At 38.0% G+C, this 20,124-nt stretch overlaps 1 protein-coding gene across 3 annotated transcripts in view; it reads right to left on the bottom strand.

Moving 5' to 3' along the window:
* Positions 1 to 20,124, bottom strand: part of RAB27A (RAB27A, member RAS oncogene family) — a 102,692-nt gene that overhangs the window by 7,403 nt on the left and 75,165 nt on the right. The window contains exons 1-5 of one of the 3 annotated variants that reach the window (XM_069098093.1): positions 18,239 to 18,337; positions 16,093 to 16,267; positions 13,987 to 14,072; positions 11,728 to 11,831; positions 5,260 to 5,383 (exon numbers count right to left, since the gene is read on the bottom strand). In XM_069098093.1, the coding sequence (XP_068954194.1) occupies positions 5,260 to 5,383; positions 11,728 to 11,831; positions 13,987 to 14,072; positions 16,093 to 16,245 (467 nt within the window). In that variant the 5' untranslated portion in view covers positions 16,246 to 16,267; positions 18,239 to 18,337. Of the gene's footprint in view, positions 1 to 5,259; positions 5,384 to 11,727; positions 11,832 to 13,986; positions 14,073 to 16,092; positions 16,268 to 18,049; positions 18,205 to 18,238; positions 18,338 to 20,124 lie in introns of those variants that run through there. The other 2 variants (XM_069098094.1, XM_069098092.1) reach the window with 2 other exon arrangements.

Here is a 20,124-nt window from a genome sequence, read left to right on the forward strand (position 1 = left end):
TTTGAACCCACATATCCTTCCATCATTTAGTACATAACATGAGATTGATTCATTGATTCCTCCTTTCACAGGTCTATTACCTGTTTAAATTCTAGCTCAAAAAAAAAGACTTGCACAAAGAATTTCTGCTGAGGAAAATGATATAATTAGCTCAGGAATAGTAGTTGTTTTTAAGTCTGAAACTAGTGATGTTTTAGACTGGAGAAGACTTAGAGAGCACCCACCTGATATTTGTATTCCAAGTATCACACTTGCTCTGCTTGGTCCTGGAGAGTGAAACTAGGGACTGCAGGAGGATATTGCAGAGGCAAACTATTACAGTGACCCACAAAAACACTACATGCTCTTTGCCCGCTTTTTCTGATCTTCCTATCCAAAAGTGAAACTGTTGAGAGTTTACACACACACACACAGTTGCTTACAGTATTTGCTTACTTGATCATGTTCATTAGGCAGTTCTTCATGGTATTTTAAAAGAGAACTTCTGGCTTTAGAACACTAGGAAGAAAGTCTTGAATTTTCTTCATTCATCTTGGGCTTCCTACTTCATTTATGCCAAAGAGGGAACTTATTATGTCTTCAGATACTTTTTATAAAGAAGACTATATTTGTGGTATTTTGAAATTGATTGTTTCATCTGACAATGTTCAAAAGCAGAATCAAAATTTTCTTCTTTCTAGTTTCTCTAAATGGATCCTACTGACAGAATGGAATGGGTGGAAATATGTTCACCAATCTCTCCATCAGACGTTCTTAACCTGGGTTCTAAGGATTCCAAGGAGTCCATAGATAGATTTCAGAGGTCCATAAACTTTGATGGGAAGGTAATTATATCTTTATTTCTACTAACCTCCATATGAAATTTAACATTTCCTTTATTTATTTAAAAACAATATTCTGAAAAAGGACCCATAGGTTTTAATAGCTTGCCAAAGGTGGCCCTGACAACACAAAAAAGGTTAAGAAACCCTGTCTAGTATCCTTCTTCCACCCATCCTGGATTTAAATTAATCTTGTTCTTGCCATTAAGAGTTGTGTTACTTGTCCTCAAGTACACAGGGTATTCCAAAAGTCTTAGTGCAGTTTTAACTTAAAGCTATAATAAGATTTTTGGAATGCCTAAAATAAAAGCATCAATGATACTATGCATATACAATCTTCTTACTGCATAATATCTGGAATCACTTTATGGACATGTTGGCATTTTATTTCAAACATTTTATTCTATAAGTAAAATTATTCTGTAATTCTATAGGTAAAAAAAAGTTTATAAAACATACAAAATTACCTCTGAGAAAAACTCCAAGCTTTTTTTTCTTCTTGAATGTCTCATTATTGTTTGGCTTAGCTTAAGAATCCGAGCCTTCAATCAACTACACACTTTGTATTTATATAGTTGTGTTCAAGTATATACTGGAGTTTTGTATTATTCACTTCTCTCCACAAGATGGTGCTAATGTAGTGCTGCTTTTTGGTGAACTAGTCTGAAAATGTCTTATCTTTTGAGAAAAGGTACATTGACGTCTACTCTCAGAATATTAAAAAACCAGTACAAGTTTCTGGGAGAAAGGAGCATGATTTAGGAAAGATAACAATGATATAAACGTTCCTTGTTCTTTCCTGGTTGCCAGTCCTTTATAACTTATTTCCCCAGAGCATCTCTAGATCCAATCCCATTTTCTCCTTCTTCAACACCAGCAACCTCAGGATTAATCCCAACTGTTCTAATGATGTCATAGCCATCCTCAATGTTACCCAAGATACACTTCTCTAAATCAATCCTCTCAAGCATGCTTAAGGGACCCAAAAGGATATCTGAGGAGCCTGCTTCCAGGAATGAGCCCTCGTTAACCAGTCTCCCCATTAGTTTCCTCATGACGGGGTATGGACTGGAGCCAAGACTTTTGCCCCTTACCCCAAAAGAGTTTGGGTCCCATTTGTCTAAAGGACCTTGGAAAACGCCAGCTTGAAATTTCCTAGGATTTCCCCACTTGATCTGTCCTTACCTTGGGGGCATAAGCCTTTCATTATCATTATGCCCAAATCTCTGTTCAGTTACTTCCCACCCTTAATCTCATTTTTCAGGTGATTGGCCACCCCCACCAAGATCCTCTCTAGATTCTCTCTCTAGTCACCTCAAGATACTGGTATTCCCATCAAGATCTTCCTAGATTCGACCTCTAGTCACTCCAGACTACTTGGCCACACCTAGATTCCTCCCTCAATCCTTCTGTATATAAGATCCATCTTGTCTCCATGAAGGTGCTCAGATTCAATCTGGCCCTCATCACAAGGGCTCAGATTCTATCTGGCCTACTTGTTAATACAAGCTTCACAAATGTTCAGATTCCTTAACAGTCTACCCAATATGGAGGGTCCTTAGTAAACTCTGTTTTTTCTTTGGTTGAAAGAAGGCTTGGGTAGAATTCCTTGAGCAGGACCCACCGTGTCTCAGCACCCCTAAACCTCAATACTAAGATCAATTCCTCAACCTTCATCCTAGATTCCAAATACCTGAAGATCCTCTGTGCCATGCTTATTTCCATTTTCTGGCACCATTCCACTCAATATCTCCCTCTCCCTTGGATGTTTCCCTCTTTCCTTTCAAACATACACAGCTCTTCCCTGTCCTCTCATCTTGGGAAGAAAAAAATATTGCTTGACTCAAACATCTTAATGGAATCATAGACTTTTGACCCTGGATCATATTGCCTCATTTTGCTTCTTTCCTTTCACTGCCTCTATTTTCTTACTGATGGGGTATAGGCTCTTGAAACCGCCTTGAACTCTCCTTGAATTTTCCTACTTGATCAAGTCTCCCCACTGATATTATAGCCTGAGGCTATAATCCTCTCAATTGACCTTTCATTTTCCAGGCCTAATTTCTCAATTCTCTGTAACCCCTAACATAGTCCAGTCCTTCATAGTCTGCTACCTCCAAATGGACTCTGACTACTTCCCACCCTTGTTTCAATCTAGACCCCATTCTCTAGGTTCCTGTGTTCGACCTCCAGTCACCCCAGCCTACCTGCCACTCCCAACAAGATCCTCCCTAGACCCTTTCTCCAGTCACCCCAGTCTACTGGCCATTCCCACCAAGATCCTCCTTAAACTACCCTCCTCCAGTCACCCCAGACTACTTAGGCACTCCTAGATCCCTCCCACACTCTTTCTGTATATAAGATCCATTTTGTTTCCATTAAGGTCCTCAGAATCAATCTGGACTGGTTGTATTAGATATACAAATGCTTAGATTCCTTAACAGTTTGGTCAATATGGCGAATTTTTAGAAACGTGCCCACTTAAAACAGTGTTCTAATAAACCTTGTTTGTTGGTTGAAAGAAGGCTTGGATTGAAATCATTCAGGCAGGACCTGTGCGTCACTATTTTGGGGTCCTGGCACCCCTAAACCTCAATGTTACCATCCATTTTCTCCTTAACCCTTTTGCAATTTGGCTACCATTTCACCAGTCAATTCAAATCACTTAAGCTACAACTAACGACTTAATAATCACAAAATCCAATGGACTTTTCTTATATCTCATTCCCCTTAATCTAGATCTTTATCTTTTCATGCCTGTTTGACTACAGTAGACTCCAAGCTGGTCCTCTGGTCATCCTTCCTACCTATGCTGAACACTGCCTCCAAACTAATCTTCCTTTGGAAAAAAAAAAAACCCACCACTGATTTCCTATCGCTCCCTGATCAAAAACCTTCAATGGCTCTCAACTACCTACAGAATAAAGTCCACATTCCATAAGGTACCTTTCATGACACTATCTGGCATAGTGGATTGAGAGCTAACCTCAAAGTCAGAAAAAAAAAAAAAGTTCAAGTACTGTCTCTGACTCCTATTGACCATGTGACCCTGGGCAAGTCACTTAATCTGTTAGTACCTCCAGGTAATTCTGCTTACAGGGCAGGTGCTAATCTGTATTAGAGAGAATTCTTTATACCAATAAAATCACATAATTGGTCAAAAAAAGAAAATCATAGTCCTACACAGGGTAAACATATGCTGCTTGCCCAACTATATCTCTTACAGCTTCTTGGCAAACTTTCCCCAAGTAATTTCTGCTGTTTTCAAGAATAGATTGTGCAAAGAATGAATAATGACAGAGTAAAATTCTCATCTTAGCTCTTTAACTTCAGGCTAAAATTTTTAAGATTTTTTTTTTCCCTTAGATACTTTCTCCTACACACACACACACACACACACACACACTTTTGCCTTTGCACTGCCACACTCGGCTGGAACTTTCCATTAAATTAAATGAGAGAAATCTGAGACCTTCATTAGTGAAAAGTAAACTTCCTTTTTTGTAGGTCCTTTCACAAACAGTAACAGACAAATCCTCTACAATACAGTCCATAAATCCCTGACCACTCAGTAAGATAGACCAGAATCTCAGAAAATATTTTGCTAGCCTATCCACCACATCACCTCATCCTAAACCAAAAAGAATTCTTTCTAACCATTGTCCCTTTCTCCAAGATCTCCTCCCTTCTGTACATCCTGCACACTTTGCCCAAACTACCCTACTTACCTAGTCTAGTCAGCCATTCAACTAGTATTTAAGTATTCACTGTATGAAAGACACTATGTCAAGCACTAGAGCTACAAAGAAGGGCAAAAAACAGTCCATGTGCTCCAGAAGCTCACTTTCTAATGGGGGAAACAACACGCATATAACTATGGACTAACATCTATATGAGGTAATTTAAGAGGGAAGATACTCTGGATTTAAAGTCCAGAGACCATAACGCCAAGACCATGGTTGGGAGGCTTTATGCAACTCTTCTGTCTCTGTGCTTCCAATTTTGACTCGTTCTACTAAAAGATGGGATTCTTTTGATCCAGAGGAACAGAAAGTACCCTAGTTCCAGAATATGTACCTGTTTATGCCCTAGGGAAAAAGTAGAAGCAATTACAGCCCCCTTTTGGACATCGGACAGTCTAAAAATAGAGACCAGAGGTCCCTGGAAATAAGGATTATTGTGTCTCAGCTCTCCCCTGGCCTAATATTCTCCTCTCTGCAGGGATCCATCAACTAAGAAAATATAATGGAATAGAACATCACATGAGCCTACTTCCTTCTTCTAAGAAATTCACTTCAATAGGATCTTTAAGAATATAGTTTGATGTCTCCCAACGTCAACTAAAATAGGTTTTTACTGAGCCTCCAAATTTATAAGATAATAGTCATCTTTTAAAAACCCAACAGTTTTCTTTTCACCTTGTCACAAAAAAACTCACCCATATTTTTCAGCAAGTTCCCTGGCTTCCTCTTCTTTTACTACTCTCTGGTCTTCCAGGTCACTTTTATTACCACAGAGCACTACATCTGGGCTTTCACAATATGCATGCATTTGGAGTTGGCCTATCAATAGAAAAATAAACAAAAGAAGTGGTTATAGGTGCATGTAAAGCAAACAGCTTAATGCTCAAAATAGTTCATTAAATTGTAAAGTTCTGGGGTGGAAACTTTACTCACACCACAGCTTACAAATATAGCATAAAGACAAATTTAAAATTCTTCATACTTCCTCTTCTCTTCTCAACACACACAAAGAAATTTATGCTCACTTAAACTTTTATTAGACAAATGATTTAAAAAATAAAAGGTGCTGATTAGAGCAATTTCTACTGCTACTATTCATTCCAATTTAATACTGTTTTTTGATATTCATTCTCAAAGTTTTTAGAATAGCAATCAAATAAAAATGACTTTCTTTCCAATCCAGTTCTGTCTGAATTTTTTTTCCACCAAATTTTTTTCAAATAGAACCCTCAGGAATTCCAGAAGGCTAAAATAACTGCAATTTTTATCCCTTGGGTTTATAGGTTTTTTTCATTGTTGTGTTGCCCTACATCTAGACACAAGAGAAAACATAACTAAGCCACATAATAGTAATGTCAACTAGCTAAGGTTCACAATTTCCCAAGGAATAAAGTTGTTTTGGTTCGCTTTTTTTTTAAACTGCTAGACCTGGAATCAGTCTTCTGACAGACACTTTCCTAATCCTTTATTGCCACATTTTCTTCCAAACCAAAATGTTCTCTTCCCTCTTCTTTTCTCTATTATCTCATCTTCCTTTTTTCTCTATCTTTGTTTTTTTTTAATTATATTGTTCCACCTCTTTTCAAATTCCCTTCCCCCTTTTGTGTCATTCCACTGTTCACTATTCTCAAGTTTCATTAATGTAGCACTTTGAACATAGAAGAATACATAAAGGTTCTATGATAATCAGCATGGAATATTCAATGTGGGAACTCCCTCTATCAAGGGAGACTGTAGACCATCCATGACTTAGTTAAGTTCCAGGTAATTTCTTGAGACTTCTAAAGGAGTAACTGTCCAAGGCAGTATTTGAACACGTGTCATCCCGTCACCAAGCCCAGTACTCTTATCAGCGATACCAAGCTGTCTTTGTATATCAGAATGCAATGTTATTATAAAACTGTCTTCAATCCCTAAATGTTTTGGGTTCATATTTTGTTCTCTCCCATTAGAATGTCAGGGCTTTCTAGGCTAGTACCTTATCTAATCCTTTCTTGGTGTGCTAGGAGCTCAAATCGTTTTTGATTGATAAAGGATACAAATATTCTATTCTTTTGAAATTTAATGTTTAATAAGGTCATGTGTCATACAGGTACTTGCAACATACTTTTTTCTTTTTTTTTTAAAGAAAATTTTAAAACATTTTTTAAAAAATGTTTACAACATTCAGTTCCACAAGTTTTTGAATTTCAAATTTTCTCTTCCCCCTCCCTCCCACTATGGTGGCATATAATCTGATATAGGTTCTACATATACCTTCACATTAAACGTTAGTCAAGTTTACAACATACTTCTGAAGAAGTTATCATTTTTAAGAACTGTGATAACAAAATTTCTATGCCTGAGTTCCACTAAAGAAAGTAACAGCTTAAATCAGCTTAGCTGAGATTTACATACACTGACATCAGAAATTTTTATAGGATTTTTGAAAATTACTATTGCACATATATGCAGTATATAGATATATAACATATCTGTGATGGGACAGAGGGGAGAACTGCTTTCAAATACTCTCTGAAGCACCAAGAAATTCTATTGTTTTGAACTCTAAAAACACCAAAGTAATCATGAGAGAATTGGTTCAGATTTGTTACTGTCGGGAATTTAATGTCACAAATGCCCCCATCCTGCCTATCATCTATTGATTCCAAAAGGAACCAACATTATTTGCAAAGTGCGATAGGGCAGATAGAGAAACTATGTGCCCACACCCCATACCATCCCATTCCAGCACCAGGAACAGCACACCTCTGAAAAATCAATGATGGGTAAATATTGAATGAATGTATCACCTCTAAATGATCTAAGATCCCTTTCACTATATGTCCCACGCCTAAGAATTATCTCCATTTTTAAGTAGAGACTGAGGTCTGGAGAGGGTTGGCCAGAATCACAAAGATGGTGGCACATTTAGAAGTCAACCCACATCTTCTGACTCTAGCACTTTCATTGCCTCTGTTGTTTCTGATTCTTTGTGACCCCATTTGTGGTCTTCTTGGCAAAGATACTCAAGTAGTTTGACATTTCTACAGATGAGGAACCTGAGCCAAACAGGGTTAGGTGACTTTCCCAGGGTCATACAGAAATAAGTATCTGAGATTGAATTTGAACTCATGAAGATGAGTCTTACTGATTCCAAACCCAGTGCTCTATTTACTTTGCCATTTAGCTATCCAATAATCTTATTACTATACCTCAAAATCATGCAGATCAAATATTTTTAAGGTTTTTTGTTTTCTCAGAATATGAAAAGGATTTGTTTGTTTGCTTGTTTGTTTTCAGAACTCTAAATTCATTAGTATGGAGAAGTCCCAGTGAGGAAGCTCCCTCTACCAATGCAAATCATTCATTGTTTCACAATTTATAATCTCAGAGAGGCAGGATGGGTTTCTGAGAAGTTAAGAGCCTTAAATGACTGTGCCTGAGGTCACACATCCAATATGTGTCAAAGGCAGTACTTGAACCTATGCCTTCCTGACCCCCCAAGGCCAACTCTCTATCTGCTATATGCTCTGTTACCTTTTGGAAGGAGGAATTAGAAAATACAGCAACATCGATTTTTTTTCATTCCAGAATATTCCACAGCCTTCAGTAACTATTTAAAATACAACCAGAAAAATAGAAAAAAAAATGCACCTAACTTTCAATTAGCCATAAAAAAAAAAATAGGAAGACCAAAAAGATAAAATCTGCCAGTTGTCCCAAAAGTTTATTTTAATCTATAAAATAATCTATATCATCAACTACTTTCCTCCAGAAAAACATCTATCACTGATAACAAAAAACTAAACTGACAAGTGCTTCAACTACATCCTGCATGAGCAATTTAGTTTAATAGTCATCATTACCAAGAAATCTAAACAACAGAAGATATGGAATCTTCTGGATAATTATCCAAATGCATTGTAGTCTTATTTTTTTTTTACTTAAAAAAATGCTTTATTAACTTCTGATTTACATCATTCGTTTCCGCCAGATTTTGAGTTACAAATTTTCTCCCCGCTTTTCCCCCCACCCACTGCCCCAAAATACCGGTAGCAGTCCCACAGGATATCCCCTCCTCCAATCTGCTCTGTCCCATGTTTTCTCCCATAACCCTTTCGACTTTTCCAATGGATCTCTATGCCTCAGTGCCTGTATATCTTATTTCCCAATTACATGTAAGATGGTATTAATAATAGTATATATATATATATATATATATATATATATACACATATATATATACACACACATATATATATTTACATATATATATATTTGAATATTTTATTTTAAAGCTTTCAATTCCAGATTCATTCCCTTCCTTCACCGTCGCCCACCCCCACTGTAAAGACAACCAGCTCAGTATAGGTTGAACATGTGTGGCTAATGCAAAACAACAACATAGTAGATATATTGTAAAGACTGACTACACTTCCCTCCCTCCCATCCCACCTCCCACCCGCTCCACTCTCCACCCTGTTCCTGTCTCTTATCAAAAGTAGGTGCTTCCAACTTCCCTCTCCCCCAGCCTGCCCTCTCTTTCATCATTCCCCCTCTCATCCCCTTCCCCCCTATTCTCCTGGAGGGTGTGATACCCTATTTAGTGTGTATTTCACTCCCTCCTGGGAATAAGGTTGACCCATTCTATTTTGCCTTCCTATTCTTCCCCTCCATTGTAACCATTTTCCCTTGCCTCTTCTGTAAGAGATAGTTTACCCCAATCTGTCTCTCCCCATCTCCTCTCATTATATTCCTCTCACCTCTTAATTTCACCTTTTAAGTATCATCCCTTCCTGTTAAATTGGTCCTGTGCCCTCTATCTATGTATACCTGTAAACATATATACACACATTCATATATGTATTCATATGCCCATATACCCTCATATATAGACATATATATATATATGTACATATTTCTAATCCCTTCAACTACTGAGAAAAGTTTCATAAATTACAATTACTGTTTTCCCATGTAGGAATGTTAATAGTTCAACTTTGATAAGTTCCTTATGATTTCTTTTCCCTGTTTACCTTCTCATGCTTCTCTTGCTTCTTGTATCTGAATGTCAAATTTTCTCTTCAACTCTGGTTTTTTCAGCAAGAATGCTTGAAAGTCCTCTATTCCACTGAATAACCATATTTTCCCCTGAAACATGATACTCAGTTTTGCTGGGTAGGTGACTCTTGGTTTTAATCCCAGCTCCCTTGACCTCCGGAATATCACATTCCAAGCCCTTTGATCCCTCAGTGTAGAAGCTGCCAGATCCTGGGTTATCCTGATTGTGTTTCCACAATATTCAAATTGTTTCTTCCTGGCTGCTTGTAATATTCTCTCCTTAATCTGGGTATTCTGGAATCTGGCTATAATATTCCTAGGAGTTTTCTTTTGGGGATCTTTTTCAGCAGGTGATCGGTGGATTCATTCAACCTCTATTTTGCCCTCTGGTACTAAAACATCAGGGCAGTTTTCTTTGGGAACTTCCTGGAGGATGATTTCTAGGTTCTTACTTTGGTCCTGGCTTTCAGGTAGTCCAATAATTTTTAAATTATCTCTCCTGGATCTATTTTCCAGGTCAGTGGTTTTTCCCATGAGATATTTCACATTGCCTTCTATTCTTTCATTTGTTTGGATCTGTTTAATAGCATCTTGATTTCTCATAAAGTCATTAGCTTCCATTTGCTCCAATCTAATTCTGAAGCAATGATTCTCCTCATTGAGCTTTTGAGATTCTTTTTCCATCTGGCAAATTTGACTTTTTAAGGCATTCTTCTCCTCATTGCCTTTTTGAGCCTCCTTTGCCATTTGAGTCAGTCTGTTTTTTAAGGTATTATTTTCTTCAGTCAGGCTGTTGACTCTCATTTCATAATTTTCTTGCATTGTTCTCATTTCTCTTCCCAATTTTTCCTCCACTTCTCTTATCTGCTTCTTAAGGTCCTCTATGGCCTGTAACCAGCTCGTATTTTCCTTTGAAGCTTTTGGTGCAGGAGTTCTGACTTCACTGTTTTCCTCCTGTTCCATGCCTTGCTCCTTCTTGTCCCCAAAATAGGAGTGTAATGTTGGAATCTTCTGTCTGTTTTGCTTCTTTTGCCTGCTCATTTTGCCACTCAATTACTTGACTTTTGGGCTTTTTGCCACAGTAGGACTCTGCCACCAGACAGGGGAGCTTTCGTCCCAAACGCTGGGGTTTTCTCAGCTGCCAGAGGTATTAGATGGGTCCCCTCTCTGAGGTCTCACACACTCTGGCAAGCTGGACACACACCCCAGGACCTCCACCCTAGACTGCAATCCAGATCCAAGCAGGTTAAAGCAAGAGCGATTACCCCTCAGACTGGTGCTTGGTCCCCCTACACTCTGCAGGCCACGAGCTGAAGCTGTCACGTGACACCGGCTGGCTGTGTTGGCATCTCAGCGGCTTCTTGCCCCAGGGGTAAAAGCCACGAACTCCCACTTACTGGTCCCAAAATCCAGACTGCACTGGCCTCTCACCTTGTCCTTCGCATCTGTGTGTTGATAAATCTGGAAACTGCCACAGCTGCTGCTGATCTGGAGTCCCTCTGGCCGGTGGCTGGTCAGGCCCGCCCTGGGGCTAAAGCCTAGGTGTGGTGCTGGGCTCAGCTCCCAGAGTGCTGAGCTGGATTCCTGCCAGCCTGAGGGCTGTCCTCAGCTGGAGGTTAGCTTCTCTGTGTCATTGTGTGGGTTCTGCAGCTCCAAAGTTTGTTTAGAGTCCCCTTTTTACATGGACTGGGGAAGGTGGAAGCTGGAGCCGCGGGAAGGTCGTGCTTCTACTCCGCCATCTTGGCTCCGCCCCCTATAGTTCTCTAGACTGTAAGGTTTTTACCCCCCTTTTGTTTTGTTTTTAGGATAGATCCCTTCCCAAGAGTCAGAGTTCTCTGTAGTCTTATTTTCTACCACGGTCTAGGTTCAGTCCTACCCAAAAATTGCAACATAGATGACATGATTTCTCAAAGTCGTTCTAGACTTACATTTCTATGGTTTTTCTATCTAGGGGAGGAAAGAATTATTATTGAAAAATTCAACATCAGATGAAGGAACAATAAATGCTTTAATAAGTTACAAACTAGGTTAATCATTGAGTTAACATAGATAAGCATCGTCCTCTAAGTCATATATTTAAAAAAAAAAAGAATATGAAGGGAGATGAAAAAACTACTTACTTAACCAGTTTCGGACATTGAGAAAACTTTGTTCATTGGTCAGATCAAAAAGGAGAAGAAAACCCATCGCATCTCTGAAGAATGCAGTCGTCAGGCTACGAAACCTAGGAACACAAAAGCAAAGCAACAAGTTAGTAGTCCCTTTATGGGAAACCAGCCACTTATTTTAAACTATGGTCCCACAGGAGTTTCAATGTTGCCATGAAGGTCATTTAAGACTCAGATGATCATGCACAAAAGTATTACACCAATGTTTCATTCATTTATTACCTTTCACATAAACTTGTTTAGCTATTTATCTGGTCACAAAGCTTCTCTCCACACAAAGGCCAACCCAGTCAGTCCACTTAACAGAGATAACAAAAGCTAACTCCTGAGCCCATAACTTACTGTATAGTTTAGGATGGGGCCATGAATCATTAGGCAACAAGCGCTGATATGTGTACTTGTTTTTTACTTTTTATTTAGTATTTTATTTTCCCCCAATTACATGTAAAAACAATTTTAACACTGATTTTTTTTTTAATTTGAGTTCCAAATTTTCTCCCTTCTTCCCTCCCTTTTCCCCCTCATTAAGAAGTCAAGCAATTTTATAGTGGTTATACATGTGCAGCCATGCAAAACACATTTCCATGTTAGTCAGGTTGTGAAACACTTCTGTATATTTTTTAATTTAATTTTTTTTTAACTGGACCTGTTATTTCATCAGTAAAGGAAGCTCCTGGCAAGGAACTTTCTTGTACTAACACACCTCTGAAGTTGATAGTCTTGGATAGTTGTCTGAGGCTAAGTGACTTGCCCATGATCTCACAGCCAATATGCCATGGGCAAGACTTGAACTCAAGTTTTCCTGACTCTGAAGCAAGCCATCTACCACACCACATTTCTTTTAAATGTATTTATGTGTATAATATTATAGGTATGCATACACATATACTAGAGGTCAGAGAGTTGAACTTGAGAAGATTTAAACTCAAATCTTGCTTTAGATGATTACTGGTTATGTGACTCTGGGCTAGCCACTTGACCACTCAGCCTCAGTATCCTCATCTGCAAAATCAGGATAATAATAGCACCTTCCTCCCAAAAGGGTTATGAGGATCAAATGAGATAACTTGTAAAATTCTTTGAAAATGTTTAAAGTGCTATTTATACATGCTAAGTATTATTATTATGGTTGTTGTAAAAAAAAAAACACATTGGGATAACATTACAACAAAATGCTGACACCCATATCATATCTGTGTACGTATGGGGGGGGGGGGTTAAGCTTTATAAAGCCCCTTACATATTTTAATCTCATCAGAGTCTTACAACAGCTTTGTGAGGCAGGTATTACAGGTATCATCCCAATTTTACAGATGAGAAGACCGAGGTTCAGAGTGGGAGAGAAAGAGGTTAAGGAATTTGTTCATGGTCACATGGCTAACAAGTATTAAAGCAGAATTCTAAGCCAGGTCTCTCCTGAGTACAACATTCTTTCCATTATTCCTCACTGCCACAATGTGTCCTCTGGCCTCTAAATTCAAGCTTCTCCCAAAGGCTACTGTCACAGAGTTTGGAGAGTACTAATGACTCAGTCACTAACTTCACCTATTTCCTTCTCTCCCCCAAGGCTTTGAGCAACATGTGACTCTCTGCCACATCCCCTTTCTGGCCTCCCATCTCAACCACCAGGCTTCAAGGGACACATGAATTTAAGTCATCCAAATAATTATTTCTTCAAATATTTATTTCTAATAAGTATCATTCCACCTTCTCAGATCCAATAAAATCCAAGGCAAGTAGGCTCAGAGAGATAACATAAGCCAGCTCTGAACTGAAAGCAGCATCATGCAAATGCCATGTGTACTACTCCTGTTGGGTCTCCACATTCTGATAATGAGAACTCTGATCCACCTAGAACTTCCAGGAATTTTCAGTAGTTGAGTTTTAATGATGCAGCCACATTTATTCAAACACACACACACGGCCCCCTTAGCAAAAAGAAACTAAGGACATGGTATCAGGAAAACATATATTAACATAAAATGCCTATAAGAAAAAGAATAAATTCTGAAAGATTATTTTTCCCTTTAGAATTATAGAAAACATCACTCTCATGTCAGTCTGATAAATTTTCTGTTCATTTAGCAGCATAGTCCTTGCCCAGGTGCATGTCAGGTAACTGGCTACTTCTCTTCTGATCACGTGTGATTGCATGTAAATCATGGCTTGCTTCGTGTTCTTCCCATAACTATACATGACTCCAGGCCTCACCTCTCTTGCCCTGCCGTGTCCCATAACTGCAGGTGGATTCTCTGGCCCCTGCCAACTGCTCCATCTGGCCCGTTGGCCCTGTATACCTAGAAGAGGTAAATTTCACAAAGTAAAACCGGAAAACAAAACACCTCTTCAGTAAACAGTAAACAATTATCAGGAACAAAAGCAAAATCTTAAGGCTATAAGTTCCCTTTGAGAATTTGAACAATTAAGAACTCCAATTAAAAGGAGGTTACCTTTGAATCAGTGAGGTTAACATTTAATACCAAGAAATGAGACCAGCTAAGATTTTAATTTTAGGATAAAATTAAGTTCTCAACTGGACTCATTATTTGAAATTGAGGGGAAAATCCATAAAGAACTAAAGAAAAAATTCCCCAGAAATTGTGGGGGTAGGGGAAAGAATTCGAAATGCAGAAAGCAGCTGCTCTGTACAGGGTTATAAAGTTAATTGAACTAGGGAGAGAGCATGGTGTTCTAGATTTGGAGTTTAAGAACCTGGTTCTGATATTGACTGTGGGTGAGACTATAAGCAAGACACTTAACCTCCTTTAGGCCTTGTCATTGCTCACAAATGAAAGGGTTGGAATAGATGACATGTAAGATACTTTCCCAGCTTTAAATCTTATAATACCTGAGAATACACCTGAAGACACCCCCTCCCCCACTGAAAGTTCAGTTTTCTAACTAGCCTGACCAGGGTGATAAGAGCTGATTTATGAGCCTATGACCCTCTAAAACCTCATCTCTCAGATGGGGCACAGGGACCGGAGGTATTTTTCCTCTCTGTAGAGTGGTGCATGGTGGGGGAGGGAAAAAACAGGGGTGGGAGGGGGTTCCTTAGCAGACATTCAAAAACCTGCTACCTTATCAGAAGCTTCTTTTTGTGGCGATCCCCTTAAAGATGATGAACCTGCTGACTCAGGTGGAACAAGGCGGCTAAGTCCCCCACTTCAGATAAGAGAGCTTTCTTCCCCACCCTATTCCCTTTCTCTGATGTTATACATTAAATTTCAAAAATAAATATCGTTGAACTAGGAGTCTGGAATTGATTTTTGTTTCTCTCCCTTATGGGTTTGGGGGGGGAGGATGGTAGTTTTGGGGTTTCTTTTCTTTTTTACCAAAAAAAAAAATAGGAAAATGATAGGATTTGAATTGTTTTTAATCTGTTTTTTTTTAAACATTCTTATTCGCCCTAGGGATAAAAATGGAATCAAGAGAAAAGCTATTATGATTTCTCATTCTAGTAAAGCAGGGTCTGAGAACCTCTTTAAAAGGCATCACAACAGTTGCTGAGGCTAGATCCGCTTTGCACCACCAGGACACAGCCCATATTGCTGTTATTGATACCAGTATAGTGGGGGACTGGTCAATGGGACCCCCATCCTCACAGTATGAGAATGTTCCAAGGATGGGGCTCTCACTGAGCAATTCCTCCCCCCCCAAAAAAAAACACTACTTGAAAATTATTGATATCATTATTGTTAATAGTAGTATTAACATCATCATGGTTTAGTCTGGTGATGATTTCTTATAAATGACATATCAATGCTAACGAATGCTTCTTTAGCAAAGTGAGACCCATAATTTCAGATACAGTGGCCAAAAAAAATGTTCATAATAAAAGCAAATGATTCAGAGAATGTTGGCATTGGCATGTACCTTAAGGAACATCTAGTCAAACCATCTTCACCTCATTTTACACATGAGGAAAATGAGTTTCAGAGAAAGTAATTTGCTGAAGGTCACATAATAAATCAGTGATGGAGAAAATGAGTTTCAGAGAAACTGATCTGCTGAGGGTCACAGAATAAATTAATGATGGGATCTTATTATCTTGACTCCCATCCTTCAATTAGGCATTATTGGCTTTTGTCTATTTGACTATATTTATGGATTTTTTAAAAATCTCTTTGGTGATTTTTTGGGATAGTCTTGCTCAGATCAAATGAGATGAATTTATTACTTTTACTTTTTTTTACTTTTAGATGCCAACCTCTCCCCTGTCCCCATGTCTCCAAACTCAAAAAAATACAAGCAAATCCTAAATGTTTACTCAGAGATTGTATTTTTAAATAGCACAGACAAGGATTGGGAACTTACCACTCTCTTTTCCCTGAAATCAATGCCCACTGTTGTGATAAACTTGGAGTTAAATTTGCCATCTGTGTACTGGTAAAGTAAGCTGGTCTTCCCAACTCCAGAGTCACCCAGGGCTAAAAACTTGATGAGATAATCATAGTCCCCATCAGACATAATGAAAAACTCAGTAGTTTACCTTCAAAATGCAAAATACAAGAAGAATGTTAGCATTCTAAGTATATTAAAAAAAACTGAACCTAACAATGGATTCAGCTGTGTTTATTGACAACCAACTATGTGCTCAGCATTATGCCAAAGGCTCTAAAGAAATATGAAAGAAACAATCCCCTGTCTTTGAGACCTCACCTAATCCAGGGCACGCATGCACATATACATATGTATTTATGTATGTATGTATATACACACATATATATGAAATATGTAAATTACTATGCAAGAAAAGGAAGCTGATTTTTAATTTAATAAATATTCTATGAATTGGTGAGAATAAAAAGTTCAAAGATACAAAATAATAACTCATGTTCTCATGGAGATTTGTTGCTTACAAAATATTTTCCTCACAATGAACCCATGAAATAGCAGCTAGTATAAATATTATTATCTTCATTTCACACAGATGAGGAAATGGAAGGTCAGTGACCCAAAACAGGATAATAGCCCTAGAGTGTTACTAGTAAAAGCACCAATGAACAGGAAGAGAAACAGAAATAAGGGAAGGAGAAAAAGTCCAGAGGATGGACTAGTGTGAAAGAGACTAAAAAATAAAACTCTTGATATTATCATCTGCAAGTAGGTTCAACTTCTCCCCTTTCTCATCTCCTGTCAGTGAGTCTCCAAATGCTATATCCTTGTATCTTATCTGTTATACTTCTTATTTTGAATTCTGTGAAAGTCCATGTATACCCAAAGACAATAGGTATAACGGAATAATCGTTGGATATAGAGTCAGAAGACATGGGCACATATCCTGTATCCACCACTGACTGATAAACTGTGTGATTTTTAAGCAAGACATTATCCTCAGTTTCCTCATCTGTAAAGTGTGTATAATACTTTCACTACCAATCTCACAGTGTTTGTGAAAAGATAAATGAGATTACAAAGCACTTTGTCAACTGTAAAGCTTAAATTAATGTGTTTGGATAACATAAAGCATTTTCCAAACTGTAAAACTCTATATTAGTATAATTTCTATTATTCTATTCAGTGGGGTTTTTTAAATTACAACTAGGATTACAAATTCTCATGAGATATAAATCTATATATTTCAAGTTAAATCTTGCACACAAAGTTCTTTTTTTCCTACTTCACTGTGAACTATAAAATTAAGGGTCAGCAAGTTTTTGTACATGTTTCTGAAGATGGTATGAGAAACTCATCTTCTTGGAAGATCACTACTTCTAATTAGGCCTGAGGTTCAAGTTCTAGGTTTGATTCTTGAGGGAAAGAGAGAGGTAAAAAAGAAACTTTAGTAATTGGGTGACTAGAAAAAATATATATAATTGGTCTCTCTTATACTTTTCTTGATACTTTTCCAACAAGGTTGTTGACCTTTGTACCAAGTATCCCTAAATATCATGCAAAATTGAGTTCCATTTTCTTTATGTAGAAATACTTTTTTTTTTACCAGAATGGCTATTTCTAGTTAGTTGTAATTATTCATTTGTATGTTTTGTTCTCCAGAGTACTTTGAAATTCCAGTCAATCTAGTCCAAAATTCAACTGAACCTTGCTTTAAGATGGCTTACTTTTTCTTACCCCCATGTCTATTCCACAGAAAATCCACATGCAGCTCAGGGAATAACCTAAAATACTATCCCATCTTCAACAATTCTACCTTCCTACCTACCCACACACACACACACACACACACACCCATACATTGTAGACTTCACAATGAAAATGCTTCAGAAGTTGTTAAATCACTTCCTATTTGTTGTTATTCACCCCTTCTCACCAAAATACTTGTCTTCATAATCTGTATTTCTTGTGTGATTACTTTAGTCTTCTAGTCTTCTCATTAAAATTTAGGTATTAAGATTGCTATCTCTTCTCTCAGCTCCAGCTATTGCTTCCAATATGTAGAACTTCCAGTTTCCCCTCTTTTTCCACTCCCCCTCTCCAAGTTCCAGGTACAGGCACTTACCCAAAGCTTCCCCAGTCTGTCTGAACACTGAACCTCTGCTCGACTACAGTGTGTTCCTGGACACGTCCTGCTACCCGGCAGCTTCAGACTGTTCAGCTATCTTGCATCCTGTTTCTCATACCACTGGACAGTCTACAAGGGCAGAGCCTTTGCAAACATTTGTAATTCTATTTACACAATAGGAATTATAACACTTTGACTATAATGGTTTTCTACTTAACTGGTATGGCTTATGTATGCACAGGTGTGGCAAACCAGTACAATGGAGCCACTGGCTCTTCTCTGCTAAAAATGTCGTATCTCCACCATCTATATCATAAGATTATTACATTGCAGAGTAAGAGAAAGAAGATTTTGGTAGAAATATTCTGGTATCCTGCAACTATAACATCACATTTGGCCCTAAAAGGTCTAAAATAGGAAACTCAAATTTGAGAATTAGGCCCTTAAATCTTAACTCGATGTACCATCCTTTTTATAGTTCCCTCACTTTCACTGAAGAAACAGAGCATATCTAATTGTTACAAAAATGTTGCCAAAAGAAGAAGGCAGGACAGCAAATAATTGGTTTTCTTTAACTCACCTCTCTCCTTAACTCATTTTATACATTCAGGGAAAAGATAACCTTAACAATATTTCCACATCACCAGAGTTAGAGGATCATGTGATGGAAAACAAATTTAATTCAACAAATATTACACTGTATGCTGTGCTAGCAACCCACATATTATACAAAAACCAGTAAGACACTGTCCCTGCCCCAAATAGTAATAGCTCACATTTATACAGTGCTTTTCAATTTACAAATAAGTCTCCTCACAATAAGTCAGTGAGATAGATTGTTACTGAGCAAAGTATTATTGTTTCCATTTTACAGGTGGGGAAACTGAGGCTCAAAAAAGGTGATACAGGGGATCAAATGTGAGTAAGGAAGATACAGAAATGAATAAGACACTGTCTCTGCCTATTATAACATAAATAGTATTTTGCAGTTCACAAAAGCATCTTCCTCACAAACCTGTGAGGTAAAAAGCACAAATATTATCCCATTTTACAAATGTGGAAACTGAGGCTCAAAAAGGTGTAATGGCATAGGCAGACACTAGTAGCAAAGTTTCAGAGCTAGGATTTATATCCAACTCTCCTACCTCCAAATCAATGTTCTTTTTCCTACTCTACAATGCAAGTATTGTATTATATAATGGTGGTGATACCACATGAAATCTATAGTACAAGATAGAACAGAGGCATGATAGTTATGTCCTATAAAAGAAAAAAATCTATTTCAAGGGGAGTTTTGAAGAAGAGAGATCACATTCAGTTGGAGGCATCAGAAAAAAACTTCATGGAAGAGGCAGAGCTTGAGCTCAGCCTTAAGAATGTGTGAGTTTAACAGGTGAAAGGAGGATGGAGGACATTGCAGGCAAATGAATGAACAAAGGCTTTGAGGTAGAAAAGCGCGGGGTGTGTTTGAGGAGCAGTGAATAATCCAATTTGGCTACAGTAGAGTAGGAGAATGTGAGCAGTGAAAGATATGGCTGCAGTCTTGTGATGAAGAGCTTTAATGCCAGGCTAAGGAATTTGGACTTTATTCAGTAAGCAACACAAAGGTTTGAAAGACTTAGGAAGATCAATCCGACAGTACATAGGCTGATTTGAAGGGCTAAGCGACTGGAAGCAGAGACCACTTAGGAGACATCTATAAGTAATGAGGACCTAAACACAAGTGTGGTAATTGTAGAAACAGGCATGAAAGATATTGTAGAGGTTTCTCCATTTTCTATAACATATCAAATTTACTTTAATAGATTACAAAGATTTAAAATGAAGATTTCTCTAGACTGGCAGTAGGTGGTAAGATTCACCCAAACCTACTATCTGAAGAA

The sequence above is a fragment of the Petaurus breviceps genome, unplaced genomic scaffold, assembly GCF_028583685.1.
Source record: "Petaurus breviceps papuanus isolate PSGF00001 unplaced genomic scaffold, PetGlider_PUasm1.0 37, whole genome shotgun sequence".
Lineage (NCBI taxonomy): Eukaryota > Metazoa > Chordata > Mammalia > Diprotodontia > Petauridae > Petaurus > Petaurus breviceps.